The 25,483-nt window shown below is 43.8% G+C and overlaps 1 protein-coding gene across 1 annotated transcript; it reads left to right on the top strand.

Moving 5' to 3' along the window:
* The first annotated feature begins 4,159 nt into the window (after window positions 1-4,159).
* On the top strand, window positions 4,160-23,899 carry LGI2 (leucine rich repeat LGI family member 2). Its single transcript, XM_061470350.1, has 8 exons — window positions 4,160-4,385; window positions 4,474-4,545; window positions 6,814-6,885; window positions 10,304-10,375; window positions 10,929-11,000; window positions 12,106-12,275; window positions 17,412-17,576; window positions 19,947-23,899. The coding sequence occupies exons 1-8, from the start codon at window positions 4,207-4,209 to the stop codon at window positions 20,762-20,764; spliced, it is 1,620 nt and encodes a 539-aa protein (XP_061326334.1). The 5' UTR covers window positions 4,160-4,206; the 3' UTR covers window positions 20,765-23,899.
* Window positions 23,900-25,483: the final 1,584 nt, after the last annotated feature.

Genomic DNA, 25,483 nt, shown 5'->3' with positions numbered 1-25,483 from the left:
ATTTTTATTTGCAAATTAACCTGGAAATTAAGTTTTCTCAGACAAAAGGTTGAAGTGTTCTTCCCTTCTATACTTCACACGTCGTATGGGGTGAGCTGATCAGCACCTTCCTGTCCACTCCTGTCCACTTCTGGCAAGCTACAGGAAAAAAACAGTTAAAGCATTTATGTTAATATTTACTCAATAAAGCAGGAGCTTGTGAGCAATGGACTGAGAAGCAAAAAAGAGAACACGTGGGGAATACCTTCCTGATCTTAAACGAAACAGAGCTGACAACTTTCACATCAGGGTATTTATTTTTATATTTATGTGGTCCTAAATGTTTGTCTGATTCCATTTCTTTTTGCAATTCCAGATAAATATCTGAGATTCTGGAAAAGAGAAAGAGTCATTGTGTTGGAAGAAGTGACAGTGGTAACATAATGTCTGAGCCATACTTACCAGGGAATTGGGATATTTTCCATTTAACTTAAAGATTCACTTAAGGGATCATGTACACCACTGTAGATGTCTGATTGGGGGCACAAACAGTGTCCCACGGGACCTGCATGTTCCTCTGCATGCTTGGTTACAGTGACTGTTTGAAGACATGGCATGTGCTTTCCACCTCACATATCTGTTCAGGTTTTTATATCGTGCCATTGACATGCTGTCTGAATGTTTCTTTGCTTGTGTTACCCATTTGAAGTGCCATTTTATCTATGGGTGTCTGATAGCACAATCATTTATGTACAGTTGACTGCATTTATTTGTAGCATGACTTAAATGGATGCACCTGCAAGTCTACATAAAAAATCACCTCAGCCTATGAACTAGAATGTGAAGGAAAGAAACAGAACACACATTCCAGTGTTATTTCTCATTCCTTTGGCTTTCTTTCAATGTATTTTTGTCTTCTCAAAGAAGAAAGAGGATTTCGTTTTTATGCAGGGCTATTGCATAAATCATATGCATATCGTGTGGATACCATAGACATCACTTTTTAAGACAAGCAGATTTTTAATGTTCTTCTAAGGAAATTTACATGTGTGTATGTATATGCACATTTATCTTTCTACCCAGCTCCCCCCCCTCCCCCGTTTTCTGCCATGTGAATGCTCCAAAGCAATCATTCATTTTTAATTTCATCAAGACAGGGCCGTCTGCTGTGTCCTGCTGGCACTCCAGGCTGTCCTCAGCCTCCAACAAAGCCCTCAATCTCCACACTGGCTCCCTCCCGCACAGTATCCCAGCCCTGATGCACCTGCAATTCTTCCACCTTATTTTCCTCTGACTTGCAAGGAAGGCTCCTTGGCACCTCCAAGACCCCCAGAAAGGGTCTGTGCCTGGCAGCCCCCCACTGAGTGAAGCAGGGCCGCTGCAAGTGAAGCTGCACAAAACACCCCACGTGGGAAGAGCAGAGGAAAATCCAAAATCCTCCTTCCTCTTCCCAGTGAGGGGAAGATGATTGCCAAATAAATTGCTTTTAAATCAGTTGATTCAGAAAACACCTTGTATGCAAAATTAATTGTGAGCAGTGACAGCAGCTTTCCTGTTTGAAGTGTCCTGGGATTTTTAGAGGTTGCCATGAAACAGCTTAGCATGAGTGAAAGTGGTGGAATTGGGGTCCTAAACTCTTTGGGGTGAAATAGGTGTGTATCTTTTAGAGAAGGTGCTTTCCACACCAATACAGCATTTGCCATATTTGCCATATTTTGGTTTAAAACCTTGTAGTGATGCCAAACCCTGAAACCCTGTTTTCTGGCAGTGTGTTGAGTGCCTCTTGGAAAGGGTGGCTACATCAAAGGCTTCCCAAAGCGGCATCCCTTGATGGCCACAGCAGCTGTACTTTATGGAGAAATGTCTTGTCTGGTTCAAAGGAACATCACAACTTTGCTGCTGCTTTGGGAAGTTACTGTTGTGCCTTTATTTCATAGAATCATAGAATATCTCAAGTTGGAAGGCACACAAGGATCACTGAGTCCAACTCTCTGCTCCTTGCAGGACCACCTAAAACTAAACTACATGACTATGATCATTGTCCAGATGCACCTGAAACTCTGACAGTCCTGGTGCAATGACCCTGAGGAGGCCCTGAGGAGCCTGTTCAAGTGACTGACCATCCCCTCAGTGAAGAACCTTTTCCAATGGCCAGGCTGAACTTCCCCTGACAGCTTCATTCCATTTCCTCCTGTCCTATCGCTGGTCACCAGTGAGTGGAGATCAGCACCTCCCCCTCCACTGACCCTCTTGAGGAAGCTGTAGACTGCAATGAGGCAACCCCTTGGCCTTCTCTTCTCCAAGCTGAACAAACCAAGTAACCTCAGCCTTTTGGCTGCCAGGGCACACTGCTGACTCTTATTCAACTTGCCACCAACCCAAACCCCCAGATCTCTTTCTGAGGGGCTGCTCTCCAGCCTCTCATCCCTTATTTTCTATGTGTAACCAGGATTACCCTGTCCCAGTTGGAGAATCCAGCACTTGCTCTTGTTAACTTACATACAGTTGGTAATTGCTCAACTCTAGCCTATCCAGATCTCTCTGTAAAGCCTCTCTATCCTCGAGGGACTCCACAGTCCTTCCTAGTCCAGTATTACCTGCAAACTTACTTAAGGTACATATGACTCATATGTCCAGGTCACTTATAAAAACATTAAAGAGCATTGGCCCTAAACTGAACTCTGGGGAACCCCACTGGTGACTGGCTGCCAGACTGATGTAACTCCATATACTATAACCCTTTGAGGCAATTACTCACTCAACATATTATGGACTTCTGTAGCTGTGTGCAGGACATTTTGTCCAGCAGGATTCCATGAAAGACAGCATCAAAAGCTTTTGATTTCTGGTAGTGTTCTTGTATTTATTTCTGGGGGGCTTAACAGTGACCCCAGGATAAAGCACCCATGACTCAGTTGGAAAGGAATCACAGGAAAACCCAACAGGGCTCACAAATCACAACAATTTCTGTCTGCTTACCAAGGAAATAAGCACCCTAAGACTATTGTGGTTGTTGAATTAAGATGCTGTAATAGCTCCTGCAAAGAGGTGTACTACATGAATCATTAAAATCACTGAAAAGATAAAACCAAGGAAAGAAAACTGGGGATAACACTGACCTCAAATAATTTCTCTGTCTTGTTTCCACCTAATGAAATGACAAAAGGATTGTCCTGATAACTCAGGTGTTGCTCACACATTCTGATTTTCTTCCTGCTGGAGGGATTATGTATGGGTGGAGGTGATGAGACCCGGGTCAGCTCAGCACACAGAAAAGGAGTCTCACTGCTGTTTTCAACAACCTGGGGGAGGCTGTCCTGGAGCAATGCAGTCAATGGTGAGAAGCAGCAAACACAAGCTGAGCAGCAGAAATTGCCACAAAATCCTTGCAACTGGCCCATGTGGACCAAGGGAAGAGGCTCGGATACTAAGGACAGAGTTAAAAGAGTGATTATTTCATTCATGTACATGAGGCATCCCAGTCAAATTGGGGCACCAGAATGTGGTTTCAGAACACACAGCTCTGATACCTTTCAAGCATTCAGATACATCATGATTTGATCACTCACTACTTAACACACAAATTACTACTGCAAAGCAGCTATAATTCTACAGTGTTATCATCCATCTGCTTCTTTCTTGACTAGACATCCCTGGAGTTGGTCTTGCTACAGTTAGAATCATGCAATCAACCAGGTTGGAAAAGGCCTTTAAAATCACAAAGTCCATTACCTCAGGACTGCCAAGTCCACGACTAAGCCGTATCATTGAGGGCCTCATCCACACAGTTTCTGAACACTTCCAGGGACAGTGATTCCACCAGTGCCCTGGGCAGCCTGTTCCAATGCCTGAGCACCCTTTTGGTGAAGATTTTTTTCCTAATACCCAATCTAAACCTCCCCTGGCGCAGCTTGAGGCCGTTACCTCTTGTCCTATTGCTTGTTACTTGGGGGAAGAGACTGACCCTCACCTCACTACACCCTCCAACCTGGCCTTGAGCGCGCAACCAGCAGCAAGGGCTGGGGGACAGCGACGTCCTCTGCCTCCCGGCGGGGCAGCAGCACGCATCCACCTCGCCTGGAGGCAGCGGGCGACGCGATCCCCCGCCTCGCACCGCCCCTCGCACCGCCCGGCCCGGCCCGGGACCCCCCTTTCCCCGCCCGCCCCGGGGCGGTGCCGCGCTGATGTCAGGGCGCGGGAGGCGGTGGCGGTGCCGGTGGTGCGGGCATGGCGGTGTCGCTGCGGCTGCTGCCGCTCTGCGCGATGCTGCTGCTGCCGCTGCCCCTGCCCGGGGCTCCGCGCAGGCCGCCGCGCTGCGGGCCGCCCTGCAGCTGCTGGCGAGAGTCGGCGCTGTGCGTCGGGGCAGCGGGGGCCCCCCGCGGGCTGCCCGCCGGCCTGGGGTCCTTGTGAGTGCGGGGCAAGGAGCGGGGAGAGAGGTGAGGCGGTGTTGGATGCGGGGCGGTCCCGCTTCATGGGTGGTTTCTCTCCTGACAGGAGCCTGGTAAACGGGACGTTCGCCGAAGTCAAGGACAGGATGTTTTCCCACCTGCCCTCCCTGCAGCTGCTGTAAGTATGGCACTGGAAAGGGCAGCGGCCAGCTAGCACTTTGTCTGCGCCTCCTAAACTGAGTTACGGGTGCCCTTGTAGGAACGGGGGGGAAACAGGGACGTTCCCAGCTTGTGCAGCATCCCGTGATGTAGCTGCTGCTTCATAACAGAGGGATGCATTTTCCGTTCATAAACCACTTCATAAAATGTGTGCTTAGTTGCTGAAGGAGGACAAAATGTTTTATGATACCCTGAGTTCCCTGTTATATAAACCCTCCCACGCCACCAGCTTTAATAAGTTTATAGTGCTGAGTTTTCATGTGGTGCCTCACTGGCTCACTTTGTGCCCAGGAGTCTCACATTGGCTCTGGGACGTTGCAGGAGCTACGGGGGTAAGCAGAGGCTGCTGGGACACTCCTTGGAGGAAAGCAAGCCTTTGTGCAAAGCCTCCATGCATGAAGTGCTGGTGGTGTCTGCAGCATGACTCTGAGCTTCGGTGTCCAACTTGGAGGCTTGCCCCTCCAATGGATGCCTTCTGACCTGGTGGGCCTCTGTCCCGGGGGCCAGCAGTCCAGCTCTGGCACTCTGCAGCGCTCCCTCCTTCCTGACCTTGGGCACCTCGCATGGTCATGCCCGTTGCAGTTAGGTGTGTGCCTGCAGCTCGGGCAGCTTACCCAAACTTGCCTTAATTTAGCTGTCCTGGAAGGCAGTAGTGGAAAGGCACAGAGACACAGAGTGCGGTACAATCCCCTTGGGAGCCTGGGTGCCTGTTTCTCTGATAGTTGCTTCATCTGTGCCCTGCGTAGACTGGTTCAGCCTGCCTGTGATGCCCGATACCAGGCAGACCCTCTATACCTCCCACATCAAGGACCGGCTTCCTCCCTAAGGCACACTGCAAAGAAAATTGAAGCAGAAAGATGCGAGGCACCCAGGCTAAGCTCTCACCACAGGGCTAGGTGTTAAAATTGGTCTGAGCAAGAGGTAGTCCCTGAAGGCCTCTGCTAGTGTTACGGTCTGTCTTTGGGCACCCCTCCTCGTTTGACTCAAAGGCCTGTCTCACTATCTGGAGGAGCAGCATCCTATCGAGAAAACTGGGGAGAAGTGGGTGGAGCAAGGAATGCAGGCTTGCACCTTCTTTAGCATGACACCAGTCCCAAACCCAAATGCCTGTGGGCCTTGGGGCCCAGCACAGAGCCCCAGGAAGAGGGTAGAGGGACTTTGCCCACTGGGGAATGGGGGCAACCAGCTGACCTATGCCAGCTGGGAAGGGGTGAACCCAAGGTGGGCTGAGAGAAACCATGGGTGGAAAACTCAAGATGAGGAGAATCTGGCTTGTTTTAGGTAGCGGTACTGGGAAGAGGGAGGAAGAGCACATGAAGGTTATTCCTATTCCTTAGCTGTAGCAGATACTCAGGAGGAGACATTGGGCTGTGTGGGGTGGTGGGGCAGAGGTTGAGAAAATCAGAAGTTGCCATTGTCACTTTATGGGGTAGATCAGGCATGGGAGCCAGAAGGGTTTGGCACCACCACCTTGAGCCCTGACAGATTTTGTTGGTGCAATTTGTGACTTTCCTTCAAGCATGAGAAAAAAGAATGATTAAATGGCACAAGAGATGAGATACATGCATAATTGATCACTTGGGTACTTCCTGTGTCCTCTGTGGCAGTAGCCATGGTAAAAGAGTAACGTAAGGATTTATTTTTAATGGCAGCCTGCATCTTTGTCAGATTTCTTTAGGATAATTTAGCAAGTATTTGTCTAGCATTAGCATAATAACCAAGGATCACAGGGAAAGTTTGCATTTCATGTTCATTAGTCTTCTAAATTAATTTTAGTAAAATGCCTAAAACCAGACAAAAAGGGGATTAATAAGTTTCTCTAATAAAGTGATTAATGTAGACATATTCACTTGGAAAATTCATAGATTTTCCAAAAATGACTTCTTTTGAGTAGTGTTTGATTTTTAGACCAAATAAGAAGTTTTGCTATTTCCTGTCCTTTTCAGGGGATCAGATTGTTGAGGGTCAGGTTGCATTTAACCGTGTGGATGGCACAGTGAGCATTTTTCCTGGGGAGCAGTGGACATTAACTAGCATCACATTATGCCTTTGGTTTGTTTTTTCCTTTTAATAGGCCATTCCACAGAGGTTTATATCTGCTACACTGGTGGGGCAATATGGGCTTGAGTCAGTAAGATTAGTTTGGTCATGGGCAATAAACACAACAGGCATAATCCAGCGTGTCAAGTTTTAATGTGCTTTCCTAACGCCTGCTCTCCATTTTCAGCTTGCTAAACTCCAATTCCTTCACTGTTATACGAGATGACGCCTTTGCTGGTCTCTTCCATCTAGAATACCTGTGAGTCTGGTATTTTATGTCTTCCCCTGTCCTTTATAAATCAAGATGTTTTGATAAGTTGCCAAGATTCCTGCTGTGGAGCCTTATTCTTTAGTGTGATTCCCAGGAGCAGGGGGGATGAAGGATTTATGTTCTGCTCCGTGCAAGTGTTCTTTACAGTGGCTCACCCTTTCTCAGAGGTTGCAAGTGGATTTTTAAAGTAAGCCGCGAATGCAAGGTGGCAATCACAGTACACTGAAAGGCATTGGCTTAGCTTTCCAGAACAGTGCCATGGCTGTTGAGGGGCTTTGAACCTTAGGAAAGAGGTGGGAAAGCCTCTCCTGGCTTGCTGGCAGCCTGAAGAGGAGTCGCAGGGTATCTGTGTACTGCCCAGAGCAGCCCTGATTGCCTGGCTCATTCTCCCAACTTTCTTTTCCAACTTCACCTTTTTTCTGCTATCCCATTTAATGCCCGTGGCATTTATCTTTATGTTATAAATAATTATAAATATATGAATATATAAATATATATTTCATATAATATACATTGTTGCAATTATTTATTATTTATATTCATTTAACTCTCCTGTACTTTGTTCACTTACTTGATTTTTACAGTATCCTCATTTCCCAATTTTTATTTTTTTTTTTTAGGTCACCCTTTTTAATTTTTAAAAAAGTATTATCCCTGGTACCAGGTTGTCCTCACTTCATACTCCAAAGGACTGCCATTTCTCTGTGTTACCGGACACGAGCTGGTATGTTTGAAACTTGGAATATGATCTGAAAGAAATTCCTCTTTCCACCCACCTTTTCATGCTGAAAGGTAGCTGTGGAAAACATTTCTGTATTTTTCCAGAGGAAGACCAATGCTCATAAAATTGAGTACAGACAAATAGGTGTTAAAGTGGGATGTATTCAAGTTTACTAGTCTGATACATGTGAAGCAGCCAACACTGGAATTTGCAGACCAAGAAATAGAGGATAATGGTAAATGGTATACTCTAAAATCCATGATTCGGTTATTTTAGAGGATTTTTCAGAAACAGTGAACTCCCTAATCATTCTCTTTTCCGTGTGTCTACAGGGAAAAAAGTAATTTTCAATATGTTTGTAAAAAGGAAGAAAACCATTTTAGTGTCATTTCATGAATTACTTGCTTTCAAGTGCTGATGAGCTTGTCCCAGCAGCATACTTGGCTGTCCTGGTTGCATTGGTGAGTGCAGAGAGACCCCAGTCTGAAAGAAGAAAGTCCTGCCCCTCCTCAGTTGGTCAAAGGGGCAATCTCTTTCCCTGGTTGTCATCTGCAAGCCAGGGAACAGCATGAAGACTGCTAAAGCCATACAGTTTGAGTTTCCTTTAGCAGCAGCTGAACAAGTGGCCTCAGTTAATGGCTGTGGTCACCCTCCCTGCCAAGTCCACAGAGTGCTTCCTATTCCCAGCAAATCACACCTCCACCTTTTGGGAATCGGGTGTGAGTGGCCTTTCTCTGGGCTTTTGTGGCCATGGAGCCAGTAACAGCATTACAGCTTCTGTAACTCGTGTCTCTCAGTTACCGGTGATCAGACCTTACAGAGAATAAGAAAACCTCTCTGACAAACAAGAATAACAAGTTTCTTTATGTACAAAGCTAAGTCTCCAAACAAAGAGCTGCTGGGGAGTGCCTGCAGCAGATACTTATATATATATATATATGTATATAGATAATATACATATTATCTATATGTATATGTCAGAGCTTGCAGCACTGACAATGGCATTCAGTGCACCTTTAAACTACCTGGCTCCATGTACAGTCTGGATAAGACAGGTATAATAAAGATGGTAGTTTTGCTGGTGAACAGAGTGGCATTCCCAGGGTAGCATCCCTTTGAGGCCAGGTTTGGTGACTCAGGAATCCATCAAATTACAGAGTCCCAGCCTAAATTTGCATGATCTTGCTGCAGTGTGTGCAGTGAAGCCGTGTTTATTTGCACAGACTGGTGAGTTGGCACTGTGCAGGGATGCCAGGTGCTGATGAGAGTATCAGGAGGCAGTTTGGCTCTCTGCTTTGTGATTTGAATTCATGTCCCCAGGCAGCCTTGGAACAGTTGAACCTCTTCTGACACCTGTGTACATATAACACTTTCTTATCTGCACCTTTTGCATGCAGTCAGGGTCCCAGTCACTTCATGAAGGATTTTGGCTACATCTAAACAGCAGAACCAAGAGCACATGGCATCTCCCACATAGAATCATAGAATAATTAGGGTTGGAAAGGGCCTTAAGATCATCAAGTTCCAACCCCCTTGCCATGGGCAGGGACACCTCACGCTACACCGTATCACCCAAGGCTTCGTCCAGCCTGGTCTTGAAGACTTCCAGGGATGGAGCATTCACAACCTCCCTGGGCAACCTATTCCAGTGCCTCACCACCTTGACTTTCTTTTGAAGAGACCTTGGCTCATAGCATTTTTCCTCTATTTCTCTGGAAGGCAAACAAGGATGTATAGAAGAAGTGAGACATTTATATCTCGTGAAACCTTTTATAAAGTCAGCATGCAGTTATCTTCATCCAGGTACTGCTGTACCATGCAATATCTTGATGGCCACCTGGCTGCAATTGCTTTGCAGGGCTGATGATGTATTTAGGGATGTGTCCTTGTCCTGGGTTCAGCAGTATGTGACTGCTACTGCTGAACCCAGGACAGTCCTCAAGTGCTCAGGGGTCAAAATGCTCAAATATCAACGCTGTCCTTAAATGCTGACATGCAGTCAGGAGGAGCAGCATGCTCCTGGAATCGATACGTGCCTGTGATTATTCCCCCAGTGCACGGGGCCGTGGCTTGTGTGCAGGTGATCACCCTGCAGAGGTGGTGTCCTGGCTGGAGGGAGCTGCAGCAGGAACAAGACACTGGTCTTGCCATTTACCCAGGCTTTGTATGTGTACGGTTCATGTCACGGCTCTGTGGGTGCCGAGGTGGGACAGTGCGTGCAGCCACAGGAGCTGCCCATCAGAGTGTCTGTCTTCAGCCCAGGCAGCCCTGGCACTTCTGTGCTGCCATGTGGTGTTACAGTGCAGGTGATTTGTGAGAGGAATGTAGGACCTCAGCTTTCAAAGGCCACCTCAGAAACCTCTCCTACACAGGTCTTTTGCCTCACACAACACACCCTGAGAGGATTAACTAACAGAGGAGTAATGTTTTTTGCTATGTCTGTTTTGTTCCTCTTCTGCTGGATGTTTGTGTCACATGCTGCTGTCCCTTTTGCTGCCTGGTACTTTCGTCGTTCCTTGCAGTCCACCGAAGGAAGTGGTAAAGGGAAAACGAGCTCCACAGAGACTTCCCCACCTTTAAGTCTGAAGGGGCTGCCACTGCTGAATTTGGAGGCCATATCTTAAAGCACTGGTGATGCTAATAATAAAGTCTTTTAAAAGACTTTTTTTTGGTTTGTTTTCCTAGATTCATTGAAGGAAATAAAATTGAAACCATTTCAAGAAACGCTTTTCGTGGCCTTCGAGACCTGACTCACCTGTAAGTTATTCACACTAGATAGAGTAATTTCTGCTTGAACAAAACTCTTTAGGGGGAACCACTGTTTTTTCTGCTACAGAGAAAACCTCTCTTCCCCTCCATGCATCAGCTTCCTCCTGCTGTCAGCAGCATGCCTCCCTCAAGTTAAAAACTGGCCTTAAAAGAACTCCTGCTGGGGCAGCCCTGTGGCCTGTTGGGCTGCCTGTGCACACTCACAGCTTGTGCTGAGATGCAGCTGCTGTCCGCGGATGCTGAACCGTTACCACCTTCGCACTGTGTATTAGTGATTATCGGTCCTGGTTCTTCAGCATGCTCAGTGATTGGTCTGTGTGTTGCATTTGCACCTGAGCAATAAAAAAGTTCTGCGTATTTTACTTTTACATGATCAAGCAATCTTCATTCTTGAGTAAGAATAATTAATACGTGCCTGTTCCTTATAACTATTAACAATGTCAGTGGCTGGACAGTTCTAACAACTGTAGGTGAGCTCAGACTTAATGAATCAGCCAGACAACAGAAAGCAGTGGTACTAAGCTCTGACTTTCTTTCCTAGTTCTTTGGCCAATAACCATCTCAAAGCTCTGCCGAGGGATGTCTTCAGTGATTTAGATTCTTTAATTGAACTGTAAGTAATGAGAATCTTTCTACCGTCTGCCTAAATCTGTCATGCTGTTACTCTTGAGTTTTACATTCTGGGTTTATGTGGTGCTGTACCTGATATCTGCACACAAAAGAAGTGTGCCTTTTATTGTGCTAGCTTTCCTAATTTTAAAATTATTTACTTGCTAGACTCCTCTAAAATAACTGCTGTTTCTCAAATCACTCTAGTTTCTCATGCTGAGGTACATAGCTTGCATTACTGTACTTCTTTTTGATGTTTCATATAAATTGTTTTTTAGGGAAAGGGACACAACAAACTTTAAAACTACAATTTCTCTGAACATTTTTCCCTGTTATTGTGCATGCATCCCCTGAGATTATATTAGTGAAAGACATTAATTTAAAAAAGCCACCTTTTTTCTTATTTTTATGTAGTTGTGCCACATTGTTGACTTACTATCAGTGTTGTCTTGTATAATTGAGCTGATAGTCAGCTTCCCCTATTTTTGGCCTAGCCCTCCCAGACAGCAAAGTATAATTGTAAACAACAAAAATTGCCAGGAGATCGAAGAACAAGTACAGTGCTGAAATTGCACATACATTAGTAGGGGAAGGTTAAATTGACCAGACATCAGCAGCGACTCAGAAAATACAAGCCTTACATCTGTATTTTAATGTAACACAGAAATGGTGCCAGCAAGGCCACTCTGTCAACCAGCAGTACTGGAGTAGTTTAGTGAAGGAATGGGATTTATCAGTGTCAGCAGTAGATGGAGGGAAGGAGGCTTGCAGCAGACAACCAGGCTGTCAGGATTTATTACATTACAGTCCTAATCCTATGAAAATTTATAAATGTGAGTGACTTTACACAGGAATCACACATTACTATGATTATATGTGAGCATATTTCCTAGATAGAAACAGTCTTTCCAAGGACAACACTTAGTGAAGGAGAGTTCATAGTAAGAGAGTCCAAATAAAACTGAAGCAACTTTCCTGTTCTCAGTTCAGAAACAATTCAAGGCTGCTCAGGTATTTTTAAATTCAGCATGTCAAGGTGATAACAGTTCTGTAGTATTCGTATTGCTATCAACCTTTTCAAATATGTTTATTTCTGTGTGTTTTTTTAGAGATTTAAGGGGAAATAAATTTGAGTGTGACTGCAAAGCCAAGTGGTTGTTTTTGTGGTTAAAGATGACAAATTCCACTGTTTCTGATGTCCTGTGTATTGGTCCAGCAGAATATCAGGATAAGAAGTTAAATGATGTGACAAGTTTTGATTATGAATGCACCACTACAGGTATTCAGAATGTATATTTCTAAGCACACTACAAATGGTTAAATATCAGAAGTTTAGACTATACCTTTTTGCTTCTGTGAGCATGACCTGGGGGGAGGAAAGGGTTACATACAAAGCACTACCAAGTACAAGAACAAGCATAAAATGGGAAAATTACATTTTGAAGTCAAAGTAAGTACTGAGCTTTTATTTGGATTAAATGATAATGGAAGAAGAGCTCTGACTATTCGTATTCCAAGACTTGATTATGACTCCCTTTGCGTCTTTTCATCACAGAATGCTTTCTGTTATCTGGAATAAGGCCATATAGTTATGGCATATGAGCTTCCCAAAATCTCTGTATTTCACAGAAAGCAATGAAAAGAGGTTTAAATAATGTGGCTATATCTGTTATCTTTATTCAATAGGCCACGATTTAATAGCATCAAAAGTGGTGGCAATACTGCCAGCTGTTCTTCATGGAACTCCATTAAGTTGTGGGAAATGTCCAATAATATTCTCACTACTGTCTTGTTTAGGATCTTGATTTTTATTTTAGGTAATGTAAAGCATGCTAAAGGAAGTGAAGAGAAACTTGCATGTGGTTATGCTCATGTTTTACAACTGAACAGCCACAGTTACCTATCTTTAAATGTAGTCACATCATATAACTGAGTATATCAGCTGTGAGTATTGTTTTTCATCTTTCATGTATATGATGTCAGCACTCTGCCTTTTTTCTGTACAGTAATACCAGAGGCATTCAAGTTCTCATGTCATCAAGTCATCGCTATTAAAAGACAATAGGAAAGTTGATTACTAGTAATGTAAAACGAAGTTTCATGACAGGGAATGGTAATCCAAGGGCAATATGTAAGGGAAAAGAGAATTAACTCAAAATTCAGCAATACATCAGAATAGTAGCAGGTGTAAAGCACGGTAATCTGCTACATAAAGGATGTCAAAACCAGGAGAGCAGTGTAGCTTCGAATGGTACCTAAGGTACGTTCCTGTGTCTGCCAAGTCACTGAGATGCCAAAGTACAAAGTAAGCACCGCTTTATTTCACTGCAGTCTGGTTTAAGCAATTGCACAGCACTAATGGTGCGGATGAGCAAGCCTTATCTACCTAGTCCTCACACCTGTACTGACCTACCTGCCCTCTGTCATCTCTTTGTACCTAGGACCCTAACTATGAGGTTGCAACAGGCAAAATTCACCCTTAATGTTAGTTCCTTGGTCTGCTGTAGGTGAAATTACTTGAAGCATGAATGTAATTTCACATGCTGTAGTTTGCTGGGGAGCTAAGACGTTAACGTGGTGCAAGGATTGCCCAGCTGAGTATTTGTTCAGATGCCATCAGAGGAATGCTCTTGCAGCACAGCATGTAGCTGTAATACACTTCAGATAGCAGAGGGCATTTTCAGACCAGTCATTCTCTGCGAAGGCTGTGTGCCAAACCCCTCTGGCCTGGGGGCAGGCAGCAGTAGGCTTCGCAGAGCTCCAATGCAGAGCGAAGGTGAAGAGTGTGGAAGACATGGATCTCTGGCATCCTTACAAAGTGCCAAGAGGTACATGCAGGAATTACCTGTAAAAGACAAAACAGGTCAGTAGAGCAGAAATGCAGATCTTCAGGAATGTGTCATGTTTAAGCCACCATCATGTCCCCTGCACTGAACTGGAAGTTACCTTGCTCAGGCTATAACCCTCTGGTGTCCTTGGTGGTCTGCGGTATCAGGCCATAGCTGCTTTTTCCTTCTCTGCCTTTGCTTTCCCCAGATCCAAAGGGATCATAAATATGTCTGTATTCATTCCTTGTGGACTGATTAGTCACAGGCTCAGGCTTGTACCATATTCTGTGTGTAGTCTCCTTTCCCAGTCGATGATGAGCAGTGCTCTGCAAACCTCTTTCATTCATGTTAGTCTTCAGTATTGTATTTCCCTCCTTTGCCAGATGTGATGAGACTTTCCATTATTTCTGGTCTCTGGTACCCTGTGTGGAGCATGACTGGTTGTAGGATATGGTAACAAAGCCATCTGCTTGGTAAAACATGCATCTCATTGGCTTCATTGGTTCATTGCATCCACTGAACTGGTACAGTGGTAACAGGAGGAGAAATGGAAAGAGGGGCTGCCAATTAAAAAAACAAATCAAAACAAGACAAAGAACAAAATGCTCCTATTGCTTCTTCACAGAGAAAGCAATTCACAGTGTTGGTGATCTGCCCTTGTAATTCTTTTTGTGATAGCATCCCTCTTTCCCATGTCTCATGGCTTACATCACGGAAGCAGGTCAAGCTGTTTCATTTCGTTTCTTGTTGTTGTCCCATAGCAGTGTGCAAGGGGGCTGTGCTGTGGCTATAAGCACAGTGGGGGACATGTAACTTATGTTCAGGAGGCTGGGAAGTGGGCCTCACGCTCCCACAGTCACTGAGAACAGGTTGTGTGCATGCCTGGGACCTGCTTTGCCCAGGCCTACAGGCAGAGATCATCTCACTGAGCTCTGAAAGCTTGGTTTCCCCTTTCTTTAGCCAGCTGGGATTGTCTTCTCTCTTTCCCCACAGGCTGGGAGGAAGGTAGTTTGCAAATTAAGAGTTACCTGCTCTGTACTCACTCCTGTGTGTGAGATCACCTGTGCTGCTGTGGTGGGAGATGGGAATGGATGGCTAATGCTCCCTGACAGCACACCCAGGTCCTGGTAGAAGTCTCTGCTGTGGGGAACAAAGGATGTGAGGAGAGGGGGACCAAGTCACAGGGTGCAGTTTAGGAGCTGCTGCCCAAACAGATCATTGCTCCCCTTTCTCTTTAGCATCCTCCAGCATTCTCTGGGCACCCCACCTCTGCTCTGCCAGCATCAGCACTCCTGTGTGCTGGGATCAGACAGAGCGGTGGAAGGGAAATCAGTCCAGCAACAAGAGAGCTGGGTCTCTCATCCATGATGGCTAATGCCAGTTCAGCAGCAGGAGCAGACACAGAGTTGGTGGCTGGAGGATGGGGGGACACACCACCCCAGCTCCCAGCCAGCAGAAAGCAGTGTTAAAACCATGACAGGGGGAGTAAAATCATGCATCAGGGTTAGAAAGAGAGGGCAGCAGACTGGGCAGCCAGCAGCACAGGGGAAGCGAAGGCTGCATCCTCTTCCCTCTCCTGTGCAGGCTGATCTAGCTTCAAAGAGAGCAATGTTGGGACACCCCCTCCATGCACACACACCATATTTACTGTACAAGCTCTTTCTAGAATTAAAGCAAGGTATGTGGACCTGCCTGTAAAACTAAGTCAAGCCTCCAAGATGTGAATTGCTGGCAATCCTGATGTGGCAGCATCTCTTTACTGTGTAACCTTGTACATTAGAGTCTCGTATTTCCAGCTGGTGCCAAAACCAACATTTATTGCTTTTTACTGATTATGACTGATTTTGTTAGCCATTTTTACTCATCCAGTGATATAAAGAGCCAAATGACAGGTGCAAGTAAAAATAGCTATGTTAACACTGAATCATTTCTAAATGAGCAGTGGGTATCAACACACAGACTGGTTTGTTTTCATTCACAGGGTCCCTCAGAGTGTTTCACAACTGTTCAGGTTTCAAGAGATGTCTTTTTCAGGATTAGGGGTTTGGGTTTTTGTTTTGTTTTGTTTTGTTTTGGCTTGGTTTTTTTTTTCAAGATTTAAAAAATATTTTGATTCTGAGTGACTGTATCTGCTATTGTTCCATCCTTAGCTGCCTTCCTTGATTTATCAGTTACTTTTACTTTCTGCATACTTCAGTGTCAGCTTTCTCCAGTTCTTTTATTTTTCCCAGTGAGTATGAAGACAACTTTCTTGTTTTCCTACCAGCATTTATGAATCAAGCCCAAACTCTATTTATGATAGTCCCTCGAAGAATGGAGTCTGTCATTTCTTTCGCAGCTGTAGAATCTGCTCTGTTTGTTTAATGGCAGTCATCTGTCTTTATTCTCCAGAAGTGTAACTCCTCAAGGGCAAGGCTTTCAAGCATGCAGAGACAGAGGGTTCTTCATTCAAAAGCAATTATTTCATAATGCAACAAAATGAGGGACTCGAGTGAGGACTTAATTACCATTTCACCAAAATCGCTGGATGCTCAGGCCCTTCCAGCATAGGACTGCATGGTGAAAACATGTAACAAACGGAGCTTGAAACAGCGGTGTGTCGCTCTGCAGAGAAACGCCATCGTAGTGGAAGATGCATTTCCTTTTCTACATATCTGTATCCATACATCACTTCTGCCATGTGCTAGACCCAAGTGCTGGCTTTTCTTTGTCAACTCTGTTATACCGCTTTCTTTTTCTGATAATAATGACCTTCCCCAGCTGTCAGGCCAAAGATCAGACCCAAGTCTCCTCACTTTGCCCCAGACTGGCTCTGTGCTGACTGCTGACTTAGCCCTGGGTGAAGTTTATAGTTAAATCTACAAATGCACTTAAATTTTCAGAAAAAAATCTTGAGTTACACTCTTAGTCTTTACAAGTTACTCCAACTCCTCAGTCTTAGTGTCTAGAGTAAGTCTGCTACTGGGTAGTAATTTGCAGGTTAGTTGTATTTTATGCCTAAACTACTTTAAAATGCCCCATAAAACGTTATGTTAACTGAGTTTTTGATTACTCTATTTTGTCTATGGTTTAGCCATAATGGGGTTATCCCCAGGCAAACTTCAGATACCATTTCACTTTCTGCCTGGTTTAACATAACACAAATTCCTAGTGATTAAATTTACATGACTTAAGAAGTTATTGGACTTCAGCTGGAAGTTGCTGTCTCTTAGCTTGACAGTGATTCTAGCAAGGTGATTTCACTTGACGGGAAAGCACCTTCCAGCTGTGGGGAAAGAGACTTCTCTCTCAATACCCTAATTTCATTAATACCAGCCAGCTTAGATGGAAAATCTGATTTCTGCCACTATTTACCTATTTGATCTCCTTTGCAACTGTATTTTCAGAGAGGACAGTTTATGATACCTAAAGCAGGAGACACTTTCCCCTGTTGCTGCATGCCTCATGTGAGCACTGGAACTTCCATGCTAGTGTTACACAAAATCCAGACTGTTTTGCTGATTTTTCAGTGTAAATCGTTATAATCAGTGACCACTTTGTGTTTCCAGTAAAGATGTATTCTAACTTTTGAAAATGTATGTTTCTAGATTTTGTTGTTCACCAGATTTTGCCCTACCAGTCAGTTTCAGTGGATACATTCAACTCAAAGAATGATGTGTTCGTAGCCATTGCACAGCCCAGCATGGAGAACTGCATGGTGCTGGAGTGGGATCACATTGAAATGAATTTCAGGAGTTATGACAACATCACAGGTATATGAACATCTGGATTCCCATTGTTAATGAACTGTTGGCATTTCACAAGGACAAGATTCATACATGGGACCAGTTGATGGTTTTTGTTCCGAATCTGTGTTGAATTTGGCAGATCAAAGCATGTAATGTTTGGACATCAGTGACCTCATGGAGTAGTGCATCTTGTTAATACATGCACGCTTAACTTCGCTGTGGCACACAAACTAGGCATTTTTTGTCTGATCTTGTAAATGGTTCTGAAGGCACAAACACTTGCTGTGAATGTCACACTGTGGCCCAGCTTAGCACTCACTGCCTGAATCACACTGCGGGTTACAGTGCAAGCTGAGGGAGCCCTTGCTCTTGCTAAAGTGCCTACAAAGTAGAATATAAAAATAGTCTACTGCATGTAGAAGGAAATAGCTCTGAAGGATGCTTTTAGGATGGGCTGGCCAGGAAAGCATGTTTTACAGCTGAAGATGACGCAGAAATACTTAAACTGTGTTTTTACCTAGAGAGATGTGCTGTAAAGCTTTCATGTTTACTTTCCATTTACAAACATGCTGAATTAGCATCGTGGCCAGATTACTCTTCAAACAAAAAGTGCATGTGGATGCTGGGTGATTTTCTAATGCTAACAACCGTTCTGTCCCTAACCAATACTCATGATGCTCAGTCACACCATGACAGCAGGAACAGAGTCTTTAGAGCTGTTACACACTGCCCGATTTCCCAGCTACTTCAGGCTATTGGTTCTGGAGACTCAGGAGCTAAATTTCCCTGTGAACTCTCCTTCCCACATGTTCCTTGTTATGTGTAATTATTTTTTACCTTGCATTTTGGGAAACAAAGAGTGAGCTGCATCCCCATCTGGTCTACAAAGGCAGCAAGCACCTACCTCCTCAGGTCAGCTGTGTGTCACTAGTGAAAGTTTACAAGATGCTACCCCTCCTTCAGGAAATATTGGAAATTAAAATTTTGCCTTTTTTATGTTTCATTATGTTTGGTAGATTAGGAGGAAATATGTACCAGTGAATGAAAGCTGAGAAGTTGATGGCCCAGAGAGAGCTAACAGAGCTCTAGGAAAGCTCTGGAAATGAAATAGATTTTGGTCATTTCCAAGTTGTCTCCCAGTCACCTTTCTGTGAATAATGGGATTAGGAGACACTTCTGCTGGGTACCTGTGTCCTAGCTCCACACCCAGTGTGAATGCCCAGACTTGTTTCTTGAACACCCATTCTGTTCCTAGAAGGTCTGAGCTTGAGCTCTGGACTATGAAATGCAAGTGAGACTTTTGCCAGGGAACATGAACATGTAAAGAGCCTCTTGCAGGGCCTAAAGAGTGTTTTGTAGAGCTCAAGAGCCAGATATGTTCTGTAAATATATGCTTGGCATTCGGATATCTGAATTTAGCCTTTTACGACATGGGCTTATAGAGTTCAGCTAGTTGTCAAGGTTGCCTTCATAGTCAACATGCAGATTATAGGTGTTGCTGTCCTCTGCAAAAGGGGACATATACAGGCCAGGTGAAATATCCTCTAGAGTGCTTTTTGATTAAGTTAGACCAGAAAGAGCCTTGATGATCAGCTCAGCCATTCAAGTCTATGCTGCAGATACCTTACAGTATTTGAGATGGATCCCACTTCTCCTACACTGGGCAGGTGGTAGATCATCCCAGGCTGGCTGTGTTTGTTACTTTTTTGGTGTGGTTGTTGTACAGTGACTTGACATTCTCAAGATAGACCATAACCTGATCTGATCTAATCTGGCAATCACAATATTCCTAAATATTTCTAGTTTAACATAACCTCAGGAATAGTTAATAGAAACAACAGAGTCAGATTTATCTTTTTCATCCCGCTGTCAGGTGATATATCCATGAGATGCATCAATATTTCTATTTGCAGTAGAAAAAAGCTGACTTTGGCCCTCTTAGAGCAAGAAAATTAGACTATATTTCATTCTTCTGGTTAAGCTGGAAAGATAGACATTCCAAGAATAAGAGAATTTCAGATTCCTGCTGAGTCATGAGATAACTCTTGTTATTTTGGAATAACAAAATTCAGGCTTAGTAATTGTTTTGAATATTAGGGTGCATGTGTTTGAACAGAGAAATAAAGGGTATTCTGGGTAAAAATAAGCATTTTAGGGTACATAATACTTGCACACCTTGAGGGCTGTGAAATTTTCAATATTTGAAGTCACCTTTCCAGTTCCTAGGGAGAAAAAAAGCATGAAAAGAAGCTCTGGTGGCATGTAGCAGAAGAGAAAATTATCAGATGGTGCAGATATAAAAAGGCAGAGGGGTGATGTGGTAATCTCTCTGTGGTTTAAAGGGTGCTTTGTACTGTGCTAATGTATGTGCTTTCTTTTTTCTTTGGGCAATAGGTCAGTCCATAGTGGGATGTAAAGCCATTCTTGTTGGTGACCAAGTGTTTGTGGTGGTGGCACAGCTCTTTGGTGGCTCACACATTTACAAGTATGATGAAAGCTGGACAAAGTTTGTCAAATTCCAGGATATTGAAGTATCTCGCATTTCCAAGCCCAATGATATAGAGCTTTTTGAGATAGATAGTGAAATGTTTTTTGTCATAGCAGATAGCTCTAAAGCGGGTTTGTCAACAGTGTACAAGTGGAATAACAAAGGATTTTACTCATACCAGTCCCTTCACGAGTGGTTCAGGGACACTGATGCTGAGTTTCTCGATATAGATGGGAAATCACATCTAATCCTCTCTAGCCGTTCTCAGGTTCCCATTATACTCCAGTGGAACAAAGCTTCCAAAAAGTTTGTTCCACACAGTGAAATCCCCAACATGGAAGATGTCTTGGCTGTGAAGAGTTTCAGGATGCAGGATAATCTGTACATCACACTCACGAGATTCATTGGTGACTCCAGAGTTATGAAATGGAATAGCAAGCAGTTTGTGGAGATACAGGCTCTTCCATCCCGAGGAGCCATGACGCTGCAGCCTTTCTCCTTCAAGAACAATTACTACCTAGCTTTGGGAAGTGACTATACCTTCTCCCAGATTTACCAGTGGGATGGTGAAAAGAAGATTTTCAGATTATTTAAGGAAATCTATGTGCAAGCACCACGGTCTTTCACAGCTGTGTCAACGGATCGAAGAGATTTTTTCTTTGCCTCTAGTTTTAAAGGAAACACTCAAATATTTGAACACATCATCATTGACTTGAGTTTATGAAAAGCTGCTGGAGTGAATTTCATGTGCAATGACATTTATACACAGACAAAACAACAGAGACATTTCCAAAACCAGGGTGCACCTATGGAGTGTGATGACATTTTCTGAACTTTTCAAACTTGCGTATTAATCAGGGATTGCATTTACTTGGTTACTGCATGACATGTTCGTTTTATCCTTTTTCAAAGACATTTTGCAATCTGCAGTCATTCAGAGGAGAGTGCAGTGCATCAGGATTAATGTTGACATCTAAGACGATGGTCTCCATCTTACCCAGAAAACTACGTTGAACTGAACATCTCATAAGGAAAATGAAGACTGACCCATACAAAGCATAGAAATTATCTTGACTCTTAAACAAGCATGTTAGTAATGATTTTAAGACTAGAGCCAGTTCTTCATGATTGCTGATGAATTGCAGAATCAAACAGTAACGTTCCAGAGCAGACTTTATTTTGGTTTCTTGAAGCCTATCTTCAAAATCTGTTTTTGTGGTTATAGTAAGTCTAAGGCGTCATTTTAAATCATTGAAGGTTAAAGGCAAGTCAAAATCTATTGCCATTTTTCTTCCATTATTCACTATTTCAGCAACAAATGTATAATAAGTAGCTCAGCCCACAGTAACTGGGTAGCTAGGAAAGGAACAGTTTGTCACTTCTGGACTGTAAAGTCTTAACATAGAAAACAACAGGTCTGCATGGTGCCATGAATGAATGAACTACAAATTCCATCCACTTTCTGTTTTAATGGGTATTCCAGAAATCTATGTCATTTTGCCCTAATTCATGCTTTTTCTGATGATCCCTCTAGATTCTGGGGTGTTTTAACAAGTATGTTGTGATTTCTCAGTCTAGAAAGCGCAGCTGAAGCTTAGCCTGAAGCGTGCATCTACATTCATGCACTCCATGCTGTAGCTCGTCTGCATGCAGTGAGATGATTTACTCTCCAGTGCTCCCCCAGAACAACTCACAAGCAATATATTGAGGTTTGGGTTATCACAAGCTGTATTGGGGGAATCCTCCTGGCTGAGGTCTAGATATGACTTCAGTATTGCTGAGTCTTTTGAAACCAAGGCAGCAGGAACTGTTTCAGGCTAGAGCTATCCTTGCCTCCAAGAAAGACTTTCCTCTTGGTGACTCCAGGCTTTTTCCAGGTTGCCAACCCACTGAAAGTTAAACTGGAGAATTTAAACACACTGTGCCCTATTGGTGTTTTGGGTGGATACAGACTAAGGCATTCAGTCATCCTAAACAGGGCCGTCTTGGCACATCCTCTGTCAGGATAACAGCAAGTGACTGTTTTCCTTGAAGGGCTCTCTACCATTCTTACCCAGCAAAACTGTGTATCAGAGCCCTTGTTTGTTCACTTACACAGTGTGTTTCTTTGAGTTTTCATACCACTTAGCATACTAGGTTGTTTTACTATGTCTTGCTGCTGAATTGCTGCCTTGGATAAATAGGGAGGCTTTGCATAAAGCAGGCAGAGCAAAAGAAACTGTCCTTTATTCCTTCATACTCACGGCTATCTCTGTGCTGAGTGAGGTTTACTTTTTCTCCTTGGACATGTGAAACATGGCTTATTATTACAAATAGAGATGTTCTTATAGGATGTCCAATGTCCAACATGCCTTCCCCAACTTTTGCCTCATTCCTATGAAATAAAATTATTACTTGTCTGTCAGACCCAACTCATTTTATTCTGTTTTTAAATGACATCTTTGGGTTTTCCCTATAGAGATGCTCATCCTGGTTTTATTTTTTATTACGTTGGCAATTTAGCCTATCCAGCCATCTGAAGTACTGAGCACTGGCCTCCGAATCCCAATGTGGTTTCAGCCCTGGTGGTTCAGTCAGACCAGTAAATGCAAACTAAGCCTCTGCAGTAGGTTTTAGCAATACCTCTCCTAGGATTAAGCTAACAAATCCGACAAAACAGGGATGATTCATATGTTTGCCAGTGAATGAGATTTCTTACCCTGTTCCCAGTTTACTTTTTGAAGTGGGTATGCCTGGCAAGCGGTGTTTCTTCAACCTGTGTCGCGGAAGAATTTGTTACTGCTTTTCTGTTGAGCATGCATGTTTGAGTAAGAGTCAGATGTTCTGATGAGGAGGAGCATTTCTCAGCATGCCAGCACTTTCTTTTACGGCTCGCTGTGGGTAGCATTCCCTCAGCAAGGGGCATCAGGCAGAGCTAAAAAGCTAGTTTAGAGAAACTGGATCCTGGCCATTTTTACTTGAAGGGAAGCAAGAGGATGGTGGAAAAAGGCTTGTGTATCAAATACCAATACCAGGAGATTGTACTGTTTCAAGAGCCAAGGGGATTTTGAGACTTGGCTATAGACTTGAATTAAATTAAAATGGTCTCTGCAGAGACAGGCTTAATAAAGAGGATAGAGTGATCCGTAGGAGTCCAGCTCATTCACATGGGACCAGAAAAAGTAAGTGAGGGAAATTAATTCTGTGGGAGGCTGCCACTTCTGCTGAGTAGCTGAGTTGGTTGGCCAGAAGGGCCAGCTCAGCATCCCTCCTGGCTTCAGGAGGAACTTGGAGTCAGGCACTGTCCCTCCTGTTCTGCTGAGTTAGTACAGGAGGTCAGAGCAGCCAAGAGGGAGGGTAAAAAGCGCCAGCTGATGTAGAAAAGGTTATGGTATGCTTCACAGGATTAAACAAAGGCAGGGGCTCAGAAAACATGTTCTGTGCTTCCTGCTCTCAAGGAAAGGTGCAGGATGCAACCATAACAACAGAAATCACTAAGCATCAAGAATACTGCCTTTCCAAATGCAACAATGGTTTTGTCTCCATGCCCTATATTCTATAATAGAAATTGGTTTGAATAGTAAATTAACTATGCATATACATAATTTATTGAAACTGTTAGACCATAAGGACAGTGAGAAAGGATAAAAGAACATGCCACCTGGTAATTTTTAAGGTATTCTAAAATACATGCAACTATGTAAAGAACAGTAGTTTATATAAGCATAGATTTAATACAATGTGATAGCTACAGTGGGAGCTTTTTAAGGCTGTATATACATTGTGCTTTTTTTAGTAAAGAAGAGCTGATGCAGTCAATGCTACTGACATGTGTATGCACTCTTTCAATATATGAATAAAATGTAGTTAATGAGACTAATAGTGGTGTGCTGTGAGTGTTAAAATACCCATGCGGTGAAGATCCACACTTCCAGAGGGTTGGACAAGGTGGGTGAGTGGGTCCTTGTCTATTTACGATTGGTTTTGGCTTTGAAAACGTGGATGAAGCTCTGCTAAGCTTAGTTAAATTGTTTCTGTGTCTGAGGTAGATCGGACCTCCAAGGGTTGCCGTTCCCTGGCTTTCCCCTTCACTCTTTCCTTGCACCCCATCTAGTGTTAGCAGGTATGTAATGCAGCTATTACTGCGATTTTCGGTTCGTGTTAAACTCGGTTGTTTCTCGCCGCAAATCCAAGAGATCTTAACTTTCAAAATAAATTTCAAAAGATACTTAAGACGCTCCAGTGGGTTTCTTACACGCAGAGTTGGTTAGGAGCCAAGCCCTAAAATCAGTTCCTAGATTTTCAGATCTTTGCAGTGGGATCTCTTAAGATTTGTTAAATTTTACTGAATCACTGGCATTTACTCTGAAATTGCAAAAATAAACATCAACAGTGAATACATGTTATTTAAAGCAACCCTTAAGCGTTATCCGTTGATCCTGCTAGTCACTAGCACAGGGAATAATTCTTTTTGCTTCCTCTTCTTTCTTCAGAAATAGCATAAATCTCTGTAACTAATTGTAAGCTTGTGCAATCAAAGACATGTCTGACATACCATAATGGGATGCAGTTGCTCAGGGATCATTGCTTTCCTTTTAGGTATTCCACCTTTTTATGAGTCAGCAGGCCTTGTGGTGTGGTTCACTGAAACTCCATCACAGCTTCAAATCAACACCATCTCTCCCACCTGCCCTCTCCTGGTTCTTTGCCCTTGCTGGGTGAACATGCTTTTCCACCTGTTATCACCTTCATCCTCAGAAAGTTTCCATTGCTCCTTGAAAGTCACAGCAAGAGATAAAGAGAAAAGCATCCCAAAGAGCAATGTGGGGATGGTCACTGCTCTGCAAATTTCAAGGGGAAGACAGAGTAAGGTCTTTTTGAAAGGTGAAGCTGAAGGCATATGTGTAAGAAACAGCTGTAAGAGTCCCACTCCTCCCCTCTAATTCCTATTCACTCCTGAGCTGCTGCCACTGCTCCCTCTTGGCAGCAATGCTCAGAGACAGGAATTACTGAGACTTGTTTTTTCACACCCTAACCCAGAAGAAATGGAGCTGAACTGCTAACGCTGGGGCTTTCCTACCATCTGGAAGCCAGCCCCTTAACCTCTCTTGCATTCCAGATACAGTCCAGCCTCCTTTTTAACAAACCGCTGGCTAGGTGATCTAATGGGCTTCTAAACTGATCCTCACTGGCACTGTATCCCTCAGGTGAGTCAACCACACCACTCAGCTTGGTGTCATCTCCAGACTTGCTGAAGGTGTACTTGATCCCACCGTTTATGTCACTGATGAAGATACTAAACAGCACTGGTCCTAATCTGGACCCCTGAGAGACACCACTTGTCTCCATCTGGACATTGAGCCATTGACCACTACCCTCTGGAGGGGACCATCCAACCCATTCCTTGTCCACCAGACAGTCCATCCATCAAATCCACATCTCTCCATTTTAGAGAGAAGGATGT

The sequence above is a fragment of the Pezoporus flaviventris genome, unplaced genomic scaffold, assembly GCF_033815535.1.
Source record: "Pezoporus flaviventris isolate CSIRO_AGI_PZ_B2104156 unplaced genomic scaffold, CSIRO_AGI_Pfla_v1 ptg000002l, whole genome shotgun sequence".
NCBI classification, from domain to species: Eukaryota; Metazoa; Chordata; class Aves; order Psittaciformes; family Psittacidae; genus Pezoporus; species Pezoporus flaviventris.
Note: the sequence above shows the minus strand (reverse complement) of the source record. Positions and strands in the feature narration are given on the sequence as shown.

Bases quoted from the DNA above. Each gene is read 5' to 3' on its own strand.
- LGI2 (XM_061470350.1), top strand. From the start codon at position 4,207: ATGGCGGTGTCGCTGCGGCTGCTGCCGCTCTGCGCGATGCTGCTGCTG. The intron at 12,276-17,411 runs GTATTCAGAATG...GTATGTTTCTAG, and splicing joins TTATGAATGCACCACTACAG to ATTTTGTTGTTCACCAGATT. The intron at 17,577-19,946 runs GTATATGAACAT...TTTGGGCAATAG, and splicing joins GAGTTATGACAACATCACAG to GTCAGTCCATAGTGGGATGT.